Source organism: Crinia signifera, chromosome 5 (assembly GCF_055691185.1).
Source record: "Crinia signifera chromosome 5, ASM5569118v1, whole genome shotgun sequence".
NCBI classification, from domain to species: Eukaryota; Metazoa; Chordata; class Amphibia; order Anura; family Myobatrachidae; genus Crinia; species Crinia signifera.
This window is the reverse complement of record NC_139221.1, coordinates 130,444,807-130,461,498: the sequence shown is the minus strand read 5'-3', so window position 1 is coordinate 130,461,498 and position 16,692 is coordinate 130,444,807. Positions and strand designations below refer to the sequence as shown.

The 16,692-nt window shown below is 40.8% G+C and overlaps 1 protein-coding gene across 3 annotated transcripts in view; it reads left to right on the top strand.

The window, feature by feature from the left end:
- Positions 1 to 11,072, top strand: part of LOC146079549 (pyrimidine-specific ribonucleoside hydrolase RihA-like) — an 83,867-nt gene extending 72,795 nt beyond the window's left edge. For all 3 annotated transcript variants that reach the window (XM_083186283.1, XM_083186284.1, XM_083186282.1), the window contains one exon: positions 10,422 to 11,072. In XM_083186283.1, the coding sequence (XP_083042409.1) occupies positions 10,422 to 10,769 (348 nt within the window). In that variant the 3' untranslated portion in view covers positions 10,770 to 11,072. The remainder of the gene's footprint in view (positions 1 to 10,421) is intronic.
- The last annotated feature ends 5,620 nt before the right edge of the window (positions 11,073 to 16,692 follow it).

Sequence of the window (16,692 nt, the reverse complement as noted above, 5' to 3'; positions counted from 1 at the left end):
CGTTTGTTGTTCGCTCCTAGCAGGAGGTCTGTCCTTTCTTTCCCCAAGGCTTTGAATTTAGCATCCTTGATCTTTTCAGGGTTGTAGCCTCTTTCCAGAAAACGTTCCTCTAGAATGGTGGATTGGGACTGGAAATCCTCCACTTTGCTGCAATTACGCCTTAAACGTAGGAATTGTGCATACGGCACACTTTCCTTCCATCTGGGGAGGTGGCAGCTGGTTTGTGGAATAAAGCTGTTGGCGTCGACGTCTTTGAAATGGGTCTTAGTTGTAATGGCCTGACCTGCAGTGCCCTGGAGTACAAGATCAAGGTATTCAATCTTCACGGGGTCCATTTTGAATGTGAATTTTAGACCTAGGTGGTTAATCTGTAAGTAATTCACAAATTCCTCAATCTCCGAGGGATCACCTTGCCAGATGACCAGCATATCATCGATGTAGCGTTGGTAGAAAGCGATTTTCGAAAAGAATTCGGACTGGTAGATATACTGTTCCTCCCAAACAGCCATTACTAAATTAGCGTAAGATGGCGCAAATTTTGTACCCATGGCTGTGCCATGTGTTTGGAGGTAGTAGTTACCATTAAATTCAAAATAGTTATGTGTGAGGATATAATGTATACTCCCGAGAATAAAATTCACCATGCCATTAGTAAGTGAGGAATCTTCAGACAAGATCTTTTTAATTGCCTCTATTCCTCCCGTATGAGGAATGGATGAATAGAGTGCTTGCACGTCGATAGTGACCCAAAACATGTTGTCCTTCCAGATGAAATTTTCCAGTTTCGTGAGGACACTAGTAGAGTCTTTCAAGTGGGAACGGTTTTTCAAAACAAAAGGTTGTAATTTGGAATCCACAAAATGTGATAAATTCGCTGAGATGGATTGAACTCCCGCGACGATCGGTCTACCTGGAGGGGAATTCTTGCATTTATGGATTTTTGGCAGATGGTAAAACAAAGGGATGAGAGGAAACCTAACGAAAAGGTATTCAAATTCTTTTTTGCTGATTAGTTGATCCTTTAAGGCTGAAGAAAGGAGTTTGTAAAGTTCTTCCTGGAAGCTCTCCGTTGGATTTTCATTTAGTATTACATAGGTGATACCATCATGTAGAATTCTATTGGCTTCAGTAATATAGGCGTCTTTCGATTGTAGGACTACAGCCCCTCCTTTGTCTGCACTTTTCAGAATAATTTCATCATCTTTACAGAAATTCTTCATGGCTTTCAACTCCTGGGGTTTTAAGTTACTGCTGTGATGCAATTTTAATTCTTTAATTCTTTTGAAGTCATCATTGACCGATTCATAGAATACTTCTAAGAAGCTCCCCCGTGACTCAACCGGATAAAATTTAGATTTCACAGAAAAAGGACTAGGTACATAATCTAAATGATCATTTACTATGGGGTTTTTCAGGAAATGCCTCTGTAAAGTTAGATGTCTGATATATTTGTTTAGGTCGATATAGAGATCAAATTTATTCACATGACTATCGGGGGCAAATTTCAGGCCCCTTTCTAGTAATGAGATTTGAGGTGGTTGTAACTCCCTCTTAGAGAGGTTAACAACCCCTGTTTCGGAATTTGAGAAAGTGTTAATCCTCTGCTTCGTTTTGGGCTTTGTTCTTCCTCCTCTTCTGCCTCTTCCTCTCCACGGAGGCTGCGCTTTCTCCCTTGTGGGGAATCCAATCTGGTGTGAAGTTCTTCCCTTCTGTGTATGAAAGGGCGTGAAGCGCCCCTCTTTTCCTCTAAAAAATGTATAGAATTTGTTTTTCTGTTGTCGGGTGAGGGAGATCTTAGAGCGTCATAACGATTCCTAACCGAGGGGTATCTTTTTCTAGAATTGTTCTGATAGGAAGGAATTCTGTTCCGATAGCCCGTGTTATCTACTCTCTGTCTATCAAGGGGTCTTTCAAATTCACGTCTCGGGGAACCATTCCGGTAGGGTCTACGATCAGTTCTTTGCCATTCATTTTGGTTTGGTCTTTGACTATCATATGGCCTCTGCCTATAATTCTGAGAGCGGTTGCCATAATGCTGTGGAGGATTGTTATAATCCGACCGTCTTTCCTGGGTGTTCCAGGTTCTATGATCCGTTCGTCTATCCTGATTGCTCCAATTATATTATTGCAGATTTTAACTGTATATGTAAAGCGATACTTCCATTTGTTTACTTCTGTCTGGAATTCTGGCCATACCAGGCCATGGTATGTACAAATCATGTAAAATTAATGATTTAGATTCCATATTGTATTGAATGTTTGCCAACATTCCCTTTCTCTGTACCACTTCTAGCCTTTGCCCCTGATGAAGTCGTGTAGACGAAACGCGTTGGGCTTCTAATAAAGAACTATCTTTTAAATTCGAAGTCTTCGGTGTTATTTTGAAGTTTACGAACACTCCGTTTGGATATAAGTGACGGCAGGATCACACAAAATTTGGGACTCTATACCCTTACTGGCTAGGTGGTACTACTGGAGCGCACTCTGGACACCCCCCCTTTCTTGTATTCTATCTGTGTCTCTCACTAACAGGAGAGTCGTCCCAGAGTTGCAGCTGGTCGAAAGGCCTACTCCGAGCGCAATTCCTGACCACTTCTGTTTGTTTTTTGTATGCTCTTGCTGTTAGAGGTTTAGGTCTGCTGCTTTATTGTTATCGTTATAACTATAACTGAATACTGCATAATATTGTGTACTAGTATTGAACTTATTTTAAGAAATTTATCTCTCGGTCATTATGCCGATCTTCAAAGACCGCAATATTAGATTGCAGAGAGTCAAGAATATCTTTCAAGAAGAGGAGCAAGCTATTCAACTGGATGATGAGGATTATTACTGCTACCTCAATGTCATTGAGAAATTAGCAGTAAAAGAAATGAAGGGCTGGTATGATATCATGACCCTCGAGAAATACCTGGAAGTCGGCCGTATACCTCGAGGCCTGAGAATCCAGAAGATACCCACATTAGGAGGGGGTAACGAAACCTTTCTGTCTAACTGGAACACCATCCTAGATGACTGCTCTGGTAAATTAATTTCCCTAATAATCTCAGAAAGAAAAAGAGAGGTCTCCAAAATTGAAGAAGAGATGAAGAAAATAGAAAAATCGCTGGAGAAATTCGAAAACAGTGAGGAGTTTAAAAGGGATATTGTCGATCTCCAACACAAAATAGAGAGTCTTGAAAGTGAAATAATCCTCAAAAAACAGAAAAAATTTCTAAGAGATAGAAACGATTATACCTGTGGACAGGTCCACAATTGGAGCAATCAGGATAGACGAACGGATCATAGAACCTGGAACACCCAGGAAAGACGGTCGGATTATAACAATCCTCCACAGCATTATGGCAACCGCTCTCAGAATTATAGGCAGAGGCCATATGATAGTCAAAGACCAAACCAAAATGAATGGCAAAGAACTGATCGTAGACCCTACCGGAATGGTTCCCCGAGACGTGAATTTGAAAGACCCCTTGATAGACAGAGAGTTGATAACACGGGCTATCGGAACAGAATTCCTTCCTATCAGAACAATTCTAGAAAAAGATACCCCTCGGTTAGGAATCGTTATGACGCTCTAAGATCTCCCTCACCCGACAACAGAAAAACAAATTCTATACATTTTTTAGAGGAAAAGAGGGGCGCTTCACGCCCTTTCATACACAGAAGGGAAGAACTTCACACCAGATTGGATTCCCCACAAGGGAGAAAGCGCAGCCTCCGTGGAGAGGAAGAGGCAGAAGAGGAGGAAGAACAAAGCCCAAAACGAAGCAGAGGATTAACACTTTCTCAAATTCCGAAACAGGGGTTGTTAACCTCTCTAAGAGGGAGTTACAACCACCTCAAATCTCATTACTAGAAAGGGGCCTGAAATTTGCCCCCGATAGTCATGTGAATAAATTTGATCTCTATATCGACCTAAACAAATATATCAGACATCTAACTTTACAGAGGCATTTCCTGAAAAACCCCATAGTAAATGATCATTTAGATTATGTACCTAGTCCTTTTTCTGTGAAATCTAAATTTTATCCGGTTGAGTCACGGGGGAGCTTCTTAGAAGTATTCTATGAATCGGTCAATGATGACTTCAAAAGAATTAAAGAATTAAAATTGCATCACAGCAGTAACTTAAAACCCCAGGAGTTGAAAGCCATGAAGAATTTCTGTAAAGATGATGAAATTATTCTGAAAAGTGCAGACAAAGGAGGGGCTGTAGTCCTACAATCGAAAGACGCCTATATTACTGAAGCCAATAGAATTCTACATGATGGTATCACCTATGTAATACTAAATGAAAATCCAACGGAGAGCTTCCAGGAAGAACTTTACAAACTCCTTTCTTCAGCCTTAAAGGATCAACTAATCAGCAAAAAAGAATTTGAATACCTTTTCGTTAGGTTTCCTCTCATCCCTTTGTTTTACCATCTGCCAAAAATCCATAAATGCAAGAATTCCCCTCCAGGTAGACCGATCGTCGCGGGAGTTCAATCCATCTCAGCGAACTTATCACATTTTGTGGATTCCAAATTACAACCTTTTGTTTTGAAAAACCGTTCCCACTTGAAAGACTCTACTAGTGTCCTCACGAAACTGGAAAATTTCATCTGGAAGGACAACATGTTTTGGGTCACTATCGACGTGCAAGCACTCTATTCATCCATTCCTCATACGGGAGGAATAGAGGCAATTAAAAAGATCTTGTCTGAAGATTCCTCACTTACTAATGGCATGGTGAATTTTATTCTCGGGAGTATACATTATATCCTCACACATAACTATTTTGAATTTAATGGTAACTACTACCTCCAAACACATGGCACAGCCATGGGTACAAAATTTGCGCCATCTTACGCTAATTTAGTAATGGCTGTTTGGGAGGAACAGTATATCTACCAGTCCGAATTCTTTTCGAAAATCGCTTTCTACCAACGCTACATCGATGATATGCTGGTCATCTGGCAAGGTGATCCCTCGGAGATTGAGGAATTTGTGAATTACTTACAGATTAACCACCTAGGTCTAAAATTCACATTCAAAATGGACCCCGTGAAGATTGAATACCTTGATCTTGTACTCCAGGGCACTGCAGGTCAGGCCATTACAACTAAGACCCATTTCAAAGACGTCGACGCCAACAGCTTTATTCCACAAACCAGCTGCCACCTCCCCAGATGGAAGGAAAGTGTGCCGTATGCACAATTCCTACGTTTAAGGCGTAATTGCAGCAAAGTGGAGGATTTCCAGTCCCAATCCACCATTCTAGAGGAACGTTTTCTGGAAAGAGGCTACAACCCTGAAAAGATCAAGGATGCTAAATTCAAAGCCTTGGGGAAAGAAAGGACAGACCTCCTGCTAGGAGCGAACAACAAACGGGAAGATGATCCGGCCTTCAAAAAAGCTCGACCTTTTATTACCCAGTTTAATAGGGAAAACCATCAAGTACGCAAAATCTTGGAAAAACACTGGTATATATTACTGAAGGACCCAGTTTTAGGACCCACCTTACCAGCTAAACCCACAATGGTCTTCAGAAAGGCCAGTAATTTGAAGAACATTCTGGCACCCAGTAAACTAAAGACTCCGAATAGTAACATCTCCAGAAATACATTCTTAGGCCTATCCAATCGCTGTATCCCATGCAATAAGTGCATTTGTTGCAAATATATGGAACGAAACTCCTTCAGTTTTAAACTGCCGTCTAATTACACCTATAAATTAGGGTCAAGTTGTACTTGCCTTACAAACTTCGTAGTTTATAGGATCACATGCGGCTGTGGCCTGGCCTATGTAGGCAAAACTAAAAGAGTTTTAAAGATCCGAATACAGGAACACCTACGGAACATTAAAAACAAGTTCCTCTTACATAGTTTGTCCAGACACTTCTCCACCAAACATGACAGCAAAGTGGAGAAGAACAACTTCTCATTCACAGTTTTGGAGCATGTGAAGGCCAACCCCAGAGGAGGTGATAGAGAACTCCAGTTGGCCAAGAGGGAGAGTTACTGGATTTACACCCTGAACACCCTGATCCCTGAAGGGTTAAACGAGAACATTGATATTGTTTCCTTTTTATAGCTAAGCACTTAAATTATTTTTTGGAAAACTCCGTGTCTAGGTCGTACCTAGTACTGGGTGTCCTTACATTCCATATATGCTCTATATGTGTTTATCTGCAAACCTTGGCCCCCATATATATGGATATGAATTGATATGCACATTTCCTCATTATGTTATTATGGACTTTTTCTTGTTTTGCTCTATTCTATAAATGTGATCTATGATCATGGAATCTTCATTACTTTACCCTTGATATACTGAATACAAGAGGTTGTTACTCTATCTATTTCCATACATACGTACATCACCTGTTTGTATATCATTGACCCGAATTATGTTTTGGTATACCGTAATATTCCTTACCATGTTACATTAAATATGGTTGTAAAAAATGTATATATATATCTTTCATTACCTAGTTTCGGTCCAGTGTCTGTAAATGTACACTCAAGATGTTCACTTTGCATTTATTATTAGAATGCCACTTTTTATTACGGGGTTATTTTCTTCCCCTCCCTCTTTTTCATATACCCCTCCCCATTCACTTTTTTCACTCCTATAGGTTTCCATTCCCCTATGGTTTTACCATATAGGGATGGGCTTATACTACAATTTACCTCCACTAAATAATTTACCCAATAAATAATAATCACCCACCATATTAATAAATTATAATTATAATTAATTTTTAATTTAATTTATCCACTATATATTAGTTAATTAATTATTATAATGTCATATGTTCTATTATATTAACTTTCATATAGCTCATTTTCACTGCACTATTTAATACATAGTATAATGTTGGGTCAATATTATATTGAACCCCCACCATCTAATCACTTTCCTTCCCATTTTTTGTTACTAATAAATTATAAGAGTTACCACCTTCTAGACCTTTATTTATATATGGTCCTGTTAGCTATATTATATATGAGATTCACATTTGGTGTATTAGGAACGCTAGCGCGGACTACAACGCCTGCGCTGTATATATATTTTTAAAGGGAACGTTTCCTTGTTGTTGGAACGCAGACAACGGTAGTCTGCGTTCCACCGTAACCGGATGTGACGATGTTGGCACTTCCGGGTATCGGCTAACAGGGTATGGTGCGTCTATTATCAACGTCCCTCCTTCTATCCAGCGGTGATGCGGATACTTCTTGTCCGGCCCCCCTGGTCCGTCCCCTGATCGGAACGCAGACGGTGAGGTTCTGCGTTCCATTCGGCTAATATCCATTACACTCCACTTCCGCATCCGGCATTGACCGGTGGAACGCATACAGGTTAGTTATGCGTTCCAAAAGCGCGTTCTTGCTTATTAAACTTATCCTGCTCCCACCTCAGCTCCCGTTTATTTCTTATCAACACTCTTTATATCACTGTAGGTCCCTGTCCATTTGGTAGGATTATTGTGCCTGTATTATCGTTATTAAGTCTTATTGGGAGAATTCCCAAACCGGAAATAGGGTACTAACCCTCTCCCTATAAAAAGGCTGCATATGTCCACTCAGTCCATCCTGGTCTGCAGTGGAGTAAGCACCTATATTCGCTTGCTGCGGTGAGTGTTAACATTTTGAGTGTACATGTCCATATCTGAATATGTTTCCTATGTATATTTGCTTATATTCACCCTCTGAATTTCAAACTGTGAATGTAATTTATTTTCGATGCCCTTATTATAGTATGAATTTATTATGGATGCCCTTATTATAGTATGAATTTATTATGGACTTTTTTAGTCTAGTTATTAAATCTGAAGCCCTATTATGGGAACCTGTGCTTTTTCATCTCCTATTCCCATGGAGCATGTACCAAAAAACCATTATATGTTTATTTATATGGTAGAACTTTATTGTATGTTTATTTATATGGTAGAACTTTTTTGTATGGATTTCATTTTTATTTATATTGTCCTGCCAGATGCTTATTTATATGGCAATACTTTATTGTTATGGATTTCATATATATTTTTGGATGACGTTTTACGTCTATGAATTTACATACTATCCCCTTTAATTCTCTGTAAAAACTTGGAATATGCCTCTAAGGCTAATTATTTATTATTTATGGATTACTATTTTAGGATTATATTATATTTGCTTTTATCTGGCTGGCTGTGAGAGAGGAAGATATTTCCTCCAGTCTTACACCTTGGATTCCACCCATTTGGTATGTACCTTTAGACTCCGAGAGCTCATGTATAAACTGGGTTGTCTCCCCCTATGTTTGGACTAATCCACTAATATTTACTGTCTGTAGGTTCTATATCTCCTCTCAAGGAGCTATATTTGGAGATTTATATCTTTTGGCGCTTAGTTCCCATACCTACCAATACCGGTATGTGTTCTTTCAGTTTCATCTTCTATTGCTTGCTCCTCTATGCTGTTTCCCCCTTTTTTTAAATTATCTTTAAATTATTTTTTTATATCTAAATTATTTTTAATCATTTATTAATTCGATATTTAATTATATTATTGCAGATTTTAACTGTATATGTAAAGGGATACTTCCATTTGTTTACTTCTGTCTGGAATTCTGGCCATACCAGGCCATGGTATGTACAAATCATGTAAAATTAATGATTTAGATTCCATATTGTATTGAATGTTTGCCAACATTCCCTTTCTCTGTACCACTTCTAGCCTTTGCCCCTGATGAAGTCGTGTAGACGAAACGCGTTGGGCTTCTAATAAAGAACTATCTTTTAAATTCGAAGTCTTCGGTGTTATTTTGAAGTTTACGAACACTCCGTTTGGATATAAGTGACGGCAGGATCACACAAAATTTGGGACTCTATACCCTTACTGGCTAGGTGGTACTACTGGAGCGCACTCTGGACACCCCCCCTTTCTTATATATTATACTGTGTATTTAAATAAAAGCAAGGTGACGTACAGTACAAGATGACGTACAGTACAAGGTGACATACAGTACAAGGTGACGTACAGTACAAGGTGACATACAGTACAAGGTGATGTACAGTACAAGGTGACGTACAGTACAAGGTGACGTACAGTACAAGGTGACGTACAGTACAAGGTGACGTACAGTACATAGTTGCAGAACAGCATTGATCAAAGGCTCCTTCAGCTCCTCTTCCGATTCCCATGGGACCTTGTGGTCCATGGGTGACCAGGGCCAGATCAAGCCTTGGGGTGCATGACAAAATTAAGTCAGGGGCGCCCTGTGGAAGATATGGGGGTTTATATTAGATTGTGCATACATCCAGGAGGGACAATATGCTCTATATGGCCCTTATTCTAGTTCACTCTTTCTGACAAAATCCTTCTTAGATGGACAAAACCATGTGCACTGCAGGTGGGGCAGATGTAAAATGTGCAGAGAGAAGTAGATTTGGGTGGGGTTTTACTTTAAAGTGAGATCTATATTGCAGTGTAAAAATAAAGCAGCCAGTATTTTCCCTGCACAGAAACAAAATAACTCACCCAAAGCTAATGCTCTCTGCACATTTTACATCTGCCCCACCTGCAGTGCACATGGTTTTGTCCATCTAAGAAGGATTTTGTCAGAAAGAGTGAACTGGAATAACCCCCATAGAGTGAACTAGAATAAGGCCCTATGTACCTGGATTTGAATTTGTGTCCAACTATTTAATTTATAAGACCGGTCTTTCACTATAGGGGATTGCAATCATAAATTAAGAAGGAAGTCCAGGGACAGAGTATTTTGTCCTTACTGGAATGGGACATGTTCAGATGTATGTAAAATTTAAGCCAATGTTGTATAGTAGATGTAAACTATTACCGTAGTTTAGTGATGGATTAGTACTGTTTATAGCTCTGTGCAATTGGAAGACAACTCTTAGTGGGACAGTCTCATTTTATTGGCCTGGGACTATTATCTGTACCCCATGGTGGAGGGGGGATGGCAGTTGTTATTCCCCCTGTCAATTGCTTCTCTGAATATCTATTTATGGGAATCAGACAGACTGGGGGCATGGCCAACAGCTCACCTCGCACTGCCCATGTACGTATAGTCATAAAAATGGGAGGTGTGGCTCTTGGACGCGTCATTGTCATGAAGCTTCTTAGGGACAGATGTATCAAGATTCAAAAGGTGATAAAATGGAGAGTGATAAACAGCCAGCCAATCAGCTCCAACCGGTCATGTCACAGGCTGTCAGGTAGGAGCTGATTGGTTGCTTATCACTCTCCACTTTCACTTTTTGAAGCTTGATACATCTGGCACTCTGTGAGAACAGGCCCCTGTTTCAGTGCCTGCACAGCGAAGCCTCTCAGTAGTCCTGACTCCCACATCGGGTATGTTGGGAGGTATTTAGCAGTATGATGATAGCATTTCACTTTAAGATATTTTATTATGCAATTTATTTGATCACACAGGAGTGGTATGATAAATGGGTGAACAAGGGGACAAAGAAATCTGACTTCATAAAGAAGATCTACAATCACAGCTTGCAGTATTCCAGGACTGATAAGGAGGAGAAGGCTATAGTAGGTGGGCCTGGATTCGTTTCCTGTGACTCATATGCCATGGCTGCAGCCATTGACAGCAGCTCGGTTACCAAGGTCATTGAATGTGCAGTGACTGTCGAGCTCTCTGGGAAATTTACTCGGGGAATGATGGTCCTGGATTTGATTGATGACCTCAAGAAAACAAATAAGGCTTTTGTCTTGAATGGATGTGATATAGAAAAGTTTAAGAAACTAATGGAGTCCACTGTCAAATAAAAAGGTCACATGATTTTATATTTAAATACAAGAATGAAAGATTGTCTCAAGCATTTATCTCATTACTAAGAACATGTATACAAAGCCTTGCTATTGACATTATATTTCTCTTTCATTATGATGCCTTCCCTATTACTCATTCTGTGTGTTATTGAAGTGTGCTACCAGGGCACCCTGTAATGTACACTGTAAATGTCAGTAAAGGAAATGGTAACAAACCACGTGACCCTTGATTTATTTAAAAAACATGTGTTTATTGAGATATCCTCATCCATATTTCTATATAATGACACAGTCTTCATAACAGTGGGCAATCATCATACAGACATGCATTAACATAATAGATACAAAAACATCCATTGTTCCTTTTTGCACTGACAAAACACACTAATAAACTTTGTATTAAATCCTTTTTTTTTTATTCAGCATTTATATTGACTTCTGCTCTCATTAATTATTCCATCTACAAATTGCACTTGGTTTGCCTCAACTCTAAATCAGCTGCAATGTTGTTTAAATGTAAATGTGTTACTTATAATTAGAGATGAGCGGGTCCAGTTCCCTGAGATCCGAACCCACTCGAACATTGCGATCCGAGGGGGGATCCCAGCAGACTCGGGAGTTCCCGCCTAATTCCGGACTGAAAACGAGGCAAAACGTCATCATCGCGCTGTCGGATTCTCGCGGGATCTGGATTCTATATAAGACGCACTCGCGCCCCGCCATTTTTACTCCAGCATAGGAGAGGGAAGAGGGTGGTTGTGCTCTGTGCTGTGCTATAATAATAATATATTATTTTGTTTGCTGCTGCTCACTCGATTAGGGTCTGCAGGGGCTGCTTTACACAAGTCCAGTGTACAGGTGCTGCAGTGGCTAGTGTACAAGGGGCTGTGTCCAGTGTGACAGGGGCTTTGTCCAGTGTACAGGGTGTACCAATTCCACAGTCCTGGGTCCCAGCAATAGACAGCCTTGGCTAGATTGCAATCAAATGGAGGTTCAATGGGTGGAGATCCCTATGCTCTCTTTAAAGTTAGTCATTATGAGTTTATGGAGCTATTATATCAGTTTATGCATACTGTATATGTCCGCTTAAAAATTCCTGATGAACTGATTGGAATATTACATATAAAATGACATTATATTTATACCACAATATTACTATCCATGTGCCATAATTCTTGTCTATTAATGTTATGAAAAAAAAAGAAAATTAAGTGTTTAATAATTTTCATATCAGGGGGTATATTTACTAATTATTTAGTAAATATGGGTTTTGGGATATTTTGCATTTGCAGATTTATTAAAGTCACAAGCAAATGTAAAATTGAATATAAAACCAAGGGGGTTATTCAGACCTGATCAATGCTGCGTTCAGATACAGTAGCTGCTGTCTTGCCAGAGTGTCATTCGCCTTGTGCAAGGCTATGATAGGCTCGTCTCTCATAGCTGCAAATCCATATGCAACTCTCTCACCTTCTAATCATTTTTCCACTGTTCACTGTCCGTGTGTAACCCATAAGCTACATCACGCACCCTCCCTGAAAATGCCTGGGCATGCCTGCATGTTCCGTGACATTCCCAGAAAATGGCAGGTGCCTTCCTCAGTCAACTTCCAAGTGGCTTGTGACCAGAACAGATGCTGGATTTGTTCACAGAATGGCCTATCACATGGGCGATATGATCTATACTTATGCGCAGTCGATCGATAATCATTCACATTCAGAAATTGCAGGGATGCGATCAGGACTGAAAAACCCCCCAAATCCTATTCAAAATCCAATATCTGGTACTTTTACATAGACGAATATAGATTCCCCTGATTTACAACCATTCAAATTGATTTTGTGATTGATTTGTGTTGTTTTCAAAATACAAATCCCCAAAATAAAAGTCTAATAGCAAACAGGCGATTTTAGCTTCTAGACAACATTGGCTGTTAACGGGGGGAGTGGATGCAATAATACAGGGGTGTTTTTTGTGGCATGTCACTAGATGCACTTTTGAATCTGTACTCAAGCAGCGCTCCTCCTCCCTGTTCAGGCTGCTATGATAATAATAATAATAATAATAATAATGATATTTATATAGCACTTTTCTCCCAATAGGACTCAAAGTGCTTCACACATTGTCTTTACAGCTCGAAATACAAAACAAGCTTAACAGTAGATGTCAGTAAAATGCTTGGGTAAATAAGTATGTCTTTAGTCTATTTTTAAAGGATTCTATAGTGGGCGCTTCTCGCACTGTGCGAGGAAGAGAGTTCCACAGAGTTGGAGCAGCAAAGTTGAAAGCTCGACCCCCAGATGAATTCAGGGAGATTCTGGGTACTGTTAGTAGTCCTTCTTCAGTGGATCGTAGTAATCGAGTAGGACAGTAGGGGATCAGCAGCTGCTGCAGGTACCTTGGGCCCTGGTCATGTAGGGCCTTGAAAGTGAGTAAGCCAATCTTGAAAACGATTCGCCATTTTACAGGTAGCCAGTGAAGGGCGTAGAGAATGGGAGTTATGTGGCAGGAGCGGGGCTGGTTAGTTAATAGTCTGGCGGCTGCATTTTGTACCAGCTGCAAGCGGTGCAATTCTTTTGCTGGAAGACCCAGGTAGAGAGCATTGCAGTAGTCTAGTCGTGATGATATAAATGCATGTATGACTTTAGGAAGGTCTTCTGAGGGAATTAAATGCTTGATTCTGGCTATGTTTCTCAGATGAAAGAATGAGGATTTGATTGTGGCTGACACCTGATGTTTAAGTGTCAGGCCATTATCCAGGACAACACCAAGATTCCGCACATGATCAGAGTTTTTTAGTGCTGTGCCCCCCAGCTTAAGACCTGTCAGTTGGCTATGCTGCCGTCTTGTCCTGTGATTTATCATCAGGACTTCTGTTTTATCTGGGTTCAGTCTCAGCCAACTGGCCATGCATTTAATCCAGGGGATGATGATCGGTGGATCTGTGAATGTGCTGGTAATGTGTACACAGTTGCTGTGCCTTTGTGATTTCTCTTCAATTTGTCTCCGTACTTTTAAGGATTGTTTGTATTTTAAATAATTTTGCACTTCCTCAGCATGTACAATCGCAGCTGCAATCGCCTAAGGCGCCTAATGAATTATGTTGTTGTTAATCTATACCATTCCTTAACTCATGCCTAGAAATAACTGACACAAACACCTTATCTAAAAATAATGACACGGACACCAACTGCGTAAGGTTAAAAAGGTCATAATTATTTATTGAAATGGTATGACCCCTATTTGTATAAGGGATGGCAAAGAAAGCACTTGAGACCAGCACCAGTTCCGGGTGTTGCCATGGTAGCAACCGTAGCGCCCCAATCTGACAACACCCCTTCTCCTGGGGTACAGCCCGCGCTGTGACGGACATACCGCCCCCTTCTATTGCATGACGCGGACCTTCCAGGAAGTGTCCAACGCGCCCAGCCGGAGCATGGGGGCTCGCCCGCCTTCTTGGCAAAGGGGGTGCAATACCGCACAGAGACCACCTGACACCCCACCTGACTGCTGGTCGAGAGCGCCTTCTCGCCGATTGTTAACTAAAGCTATAATGGAAATATCCAAATTTGGTGAAATGGCATCAGGCCAGGTAGAACAGAGGAAAAGGGTAGGGAGGGTGGGGATCCAGACTCAAAGAGGCTTACTTCCTGGCTCTGATCCCTAATATACCCCTCTCTAGGCTAACGCCCCCTTGCTACCTGATTGGCAGATCTAACTGCCACTCCAGTGCTATTTCCTTGGGCTTTACACTGATGCTACTGCTGACGTTGCTTATTGACAACAAATTCACAGGCTCTTAAAATCCCTCAAGCCTATGCGGCCCTCGCTCTATCATAGCATCTGTCAATTAACCGAGCCAGATAGAAAGGCTATTTGTGACAGGTCCAAATTCCTGATTTTAGATAGGACCCAGACATACGGGTCTGTAGGAATTTTGGATCTTATTTAGAGATGGACACAATACTCATCGCTGCTGCATCTTTGGATTCTCTGCCCCCAAACAAGGACAAGCTGTGACCTAGGTCCTGCATCATCACACACAGTGCCCCCTGTTCTGTACATGAACAGATGCTCATATGCAGATGCTCCACCCTCGGAGATGTATGCAACCCAGGATTAGAGGAATCACAGCAGCTTCTTGCATGTGCTATGTTTTGCCAAATAGAAATACATAGAAAAGTGTTCTTTCACATTCGCTTTTATATTAAATATATTAAAGTGGTTGTATGTTCAACTTTGAAATGGAGATTCTGACCCGAACACAAAAAAGTATTTTTTAAATTGAATCTTAGTAAGTTTGATAAGATAAAAAGAATATTGATTTGATTAAATTTTAGTCAATTTAAATCAAACTTAAAATCAAATTCAGAATTAAACATTAGTAATAATACTTGCTTGTGTAATTTAGTAAACTTGACTTGTAAATTGTACATTACCTTTGTGGTTAAATATATGTGACGTGGGAGGAAGTGCCCCCCCCCCCCCACTTCCTCCCGAATGTCCACGCATATCTGAGTGGCTTGAGAGTCACTTTTGATATGCGTGCACTCACCACATCTTTCGTTGGTCAGCGGCCATCGAAAGATGTGAGCGTTTCCCCAGCCTGCGAATGGATGTTTATGTAAAAAATTCATTCGCATGCCGGGCAAACAGACACGGCATGCGAAGGGGGCAGGTGACCCGGCATTCGCAGGGTGGCATCTGGTGGAATCAACCAGAATAAGGTCCATATTCCACATCGCTTTGCAGAGAATATTTTTAACAATCACATCAGCTTACAATCTATATTCCCTACCACATACACACGCACACACAGACATTCCAGGGTTAATTTGTTGGGAGCCAATTAACCTACCTGTATATTTTTGGATTGTGGCAGGAAACCAGAGTACCCAGAGGAAAGCACAGGTATAATATACAAACTCTGCACAGTTAGGGCCATGGTGGGAAATTACCTCAATGCTGTGAGTCCGTAATGCTAACCATTACATCCATGCTGCCCAATAATAATGAACGCTTCTTCACCAGCGGAGAAGCCCAGGTTGTTACCATTCATTGTATAGTGCTAGTGTAGGAATGATTAACATTTTAACAAATCCATCAGCATTACTACAATGTTTTAAGGGCTATTAGTTTCAGTACATAATCTACTTATCCACATAGTGCTCATTGAGCTAAAAGGGATTGGTTTCTTGTTCTGTTAGTACTGTGATCGAAAGTTCTTGTTCTCCAATTCTGGCAAAATAAACTCATCTTTGGCTTACAAAAAGAGGGTGAAATAGGAAAACAAAAAATAAATTGTAGAAAAATGCCTGTTATTGGATGTAGTATGATCTAATTACTGTCATTTTATAGCTGACCGCATGCAAAGTTGCTCTATAAATGATTTGTGGCAACACAAATAACAAGACCTTTTCTGTCCTGGCAAATGAGAGCTCAATTCTTAGTGAAAGCAAATTTCACTCCATAAAGGCAGAGAGCGGGTGAGCTTTGGCCGGGCAGAGAGCGGGTGAGCTTTGTGCCTGCCTCCTTTCGCATTCCATAGCATTTAGTGTATGTAGCGCACCTACAGCATCTGGCTGACCCGCCTTTCAGATATTATCCCACAATCTCAGCCAGTAGCCACAGTCTCCCACAGGGGAAGGGAATGTGGAACACATAGCGGGTGATTATTACGCACAGCAGAGCAGCTGGTGAATAGAGTACACAGCACTTACACAGGGCCAGGAGACTGTCTGGGGGCAGCCCAGAATTAGTGATAGTGCCTAGGTAGGATCCTTTTTTAAGATCACAGATGTGGTAGGAATGTTATAGTGCAGTGGTCATCAACCCGTCGCTTGCAAGCTACAGGTAGCTCACGGCAGCTATCCCGTCCGCCGCTCCATTATCTGCAGCCACTGCTTCCCTTTTCCCTGAG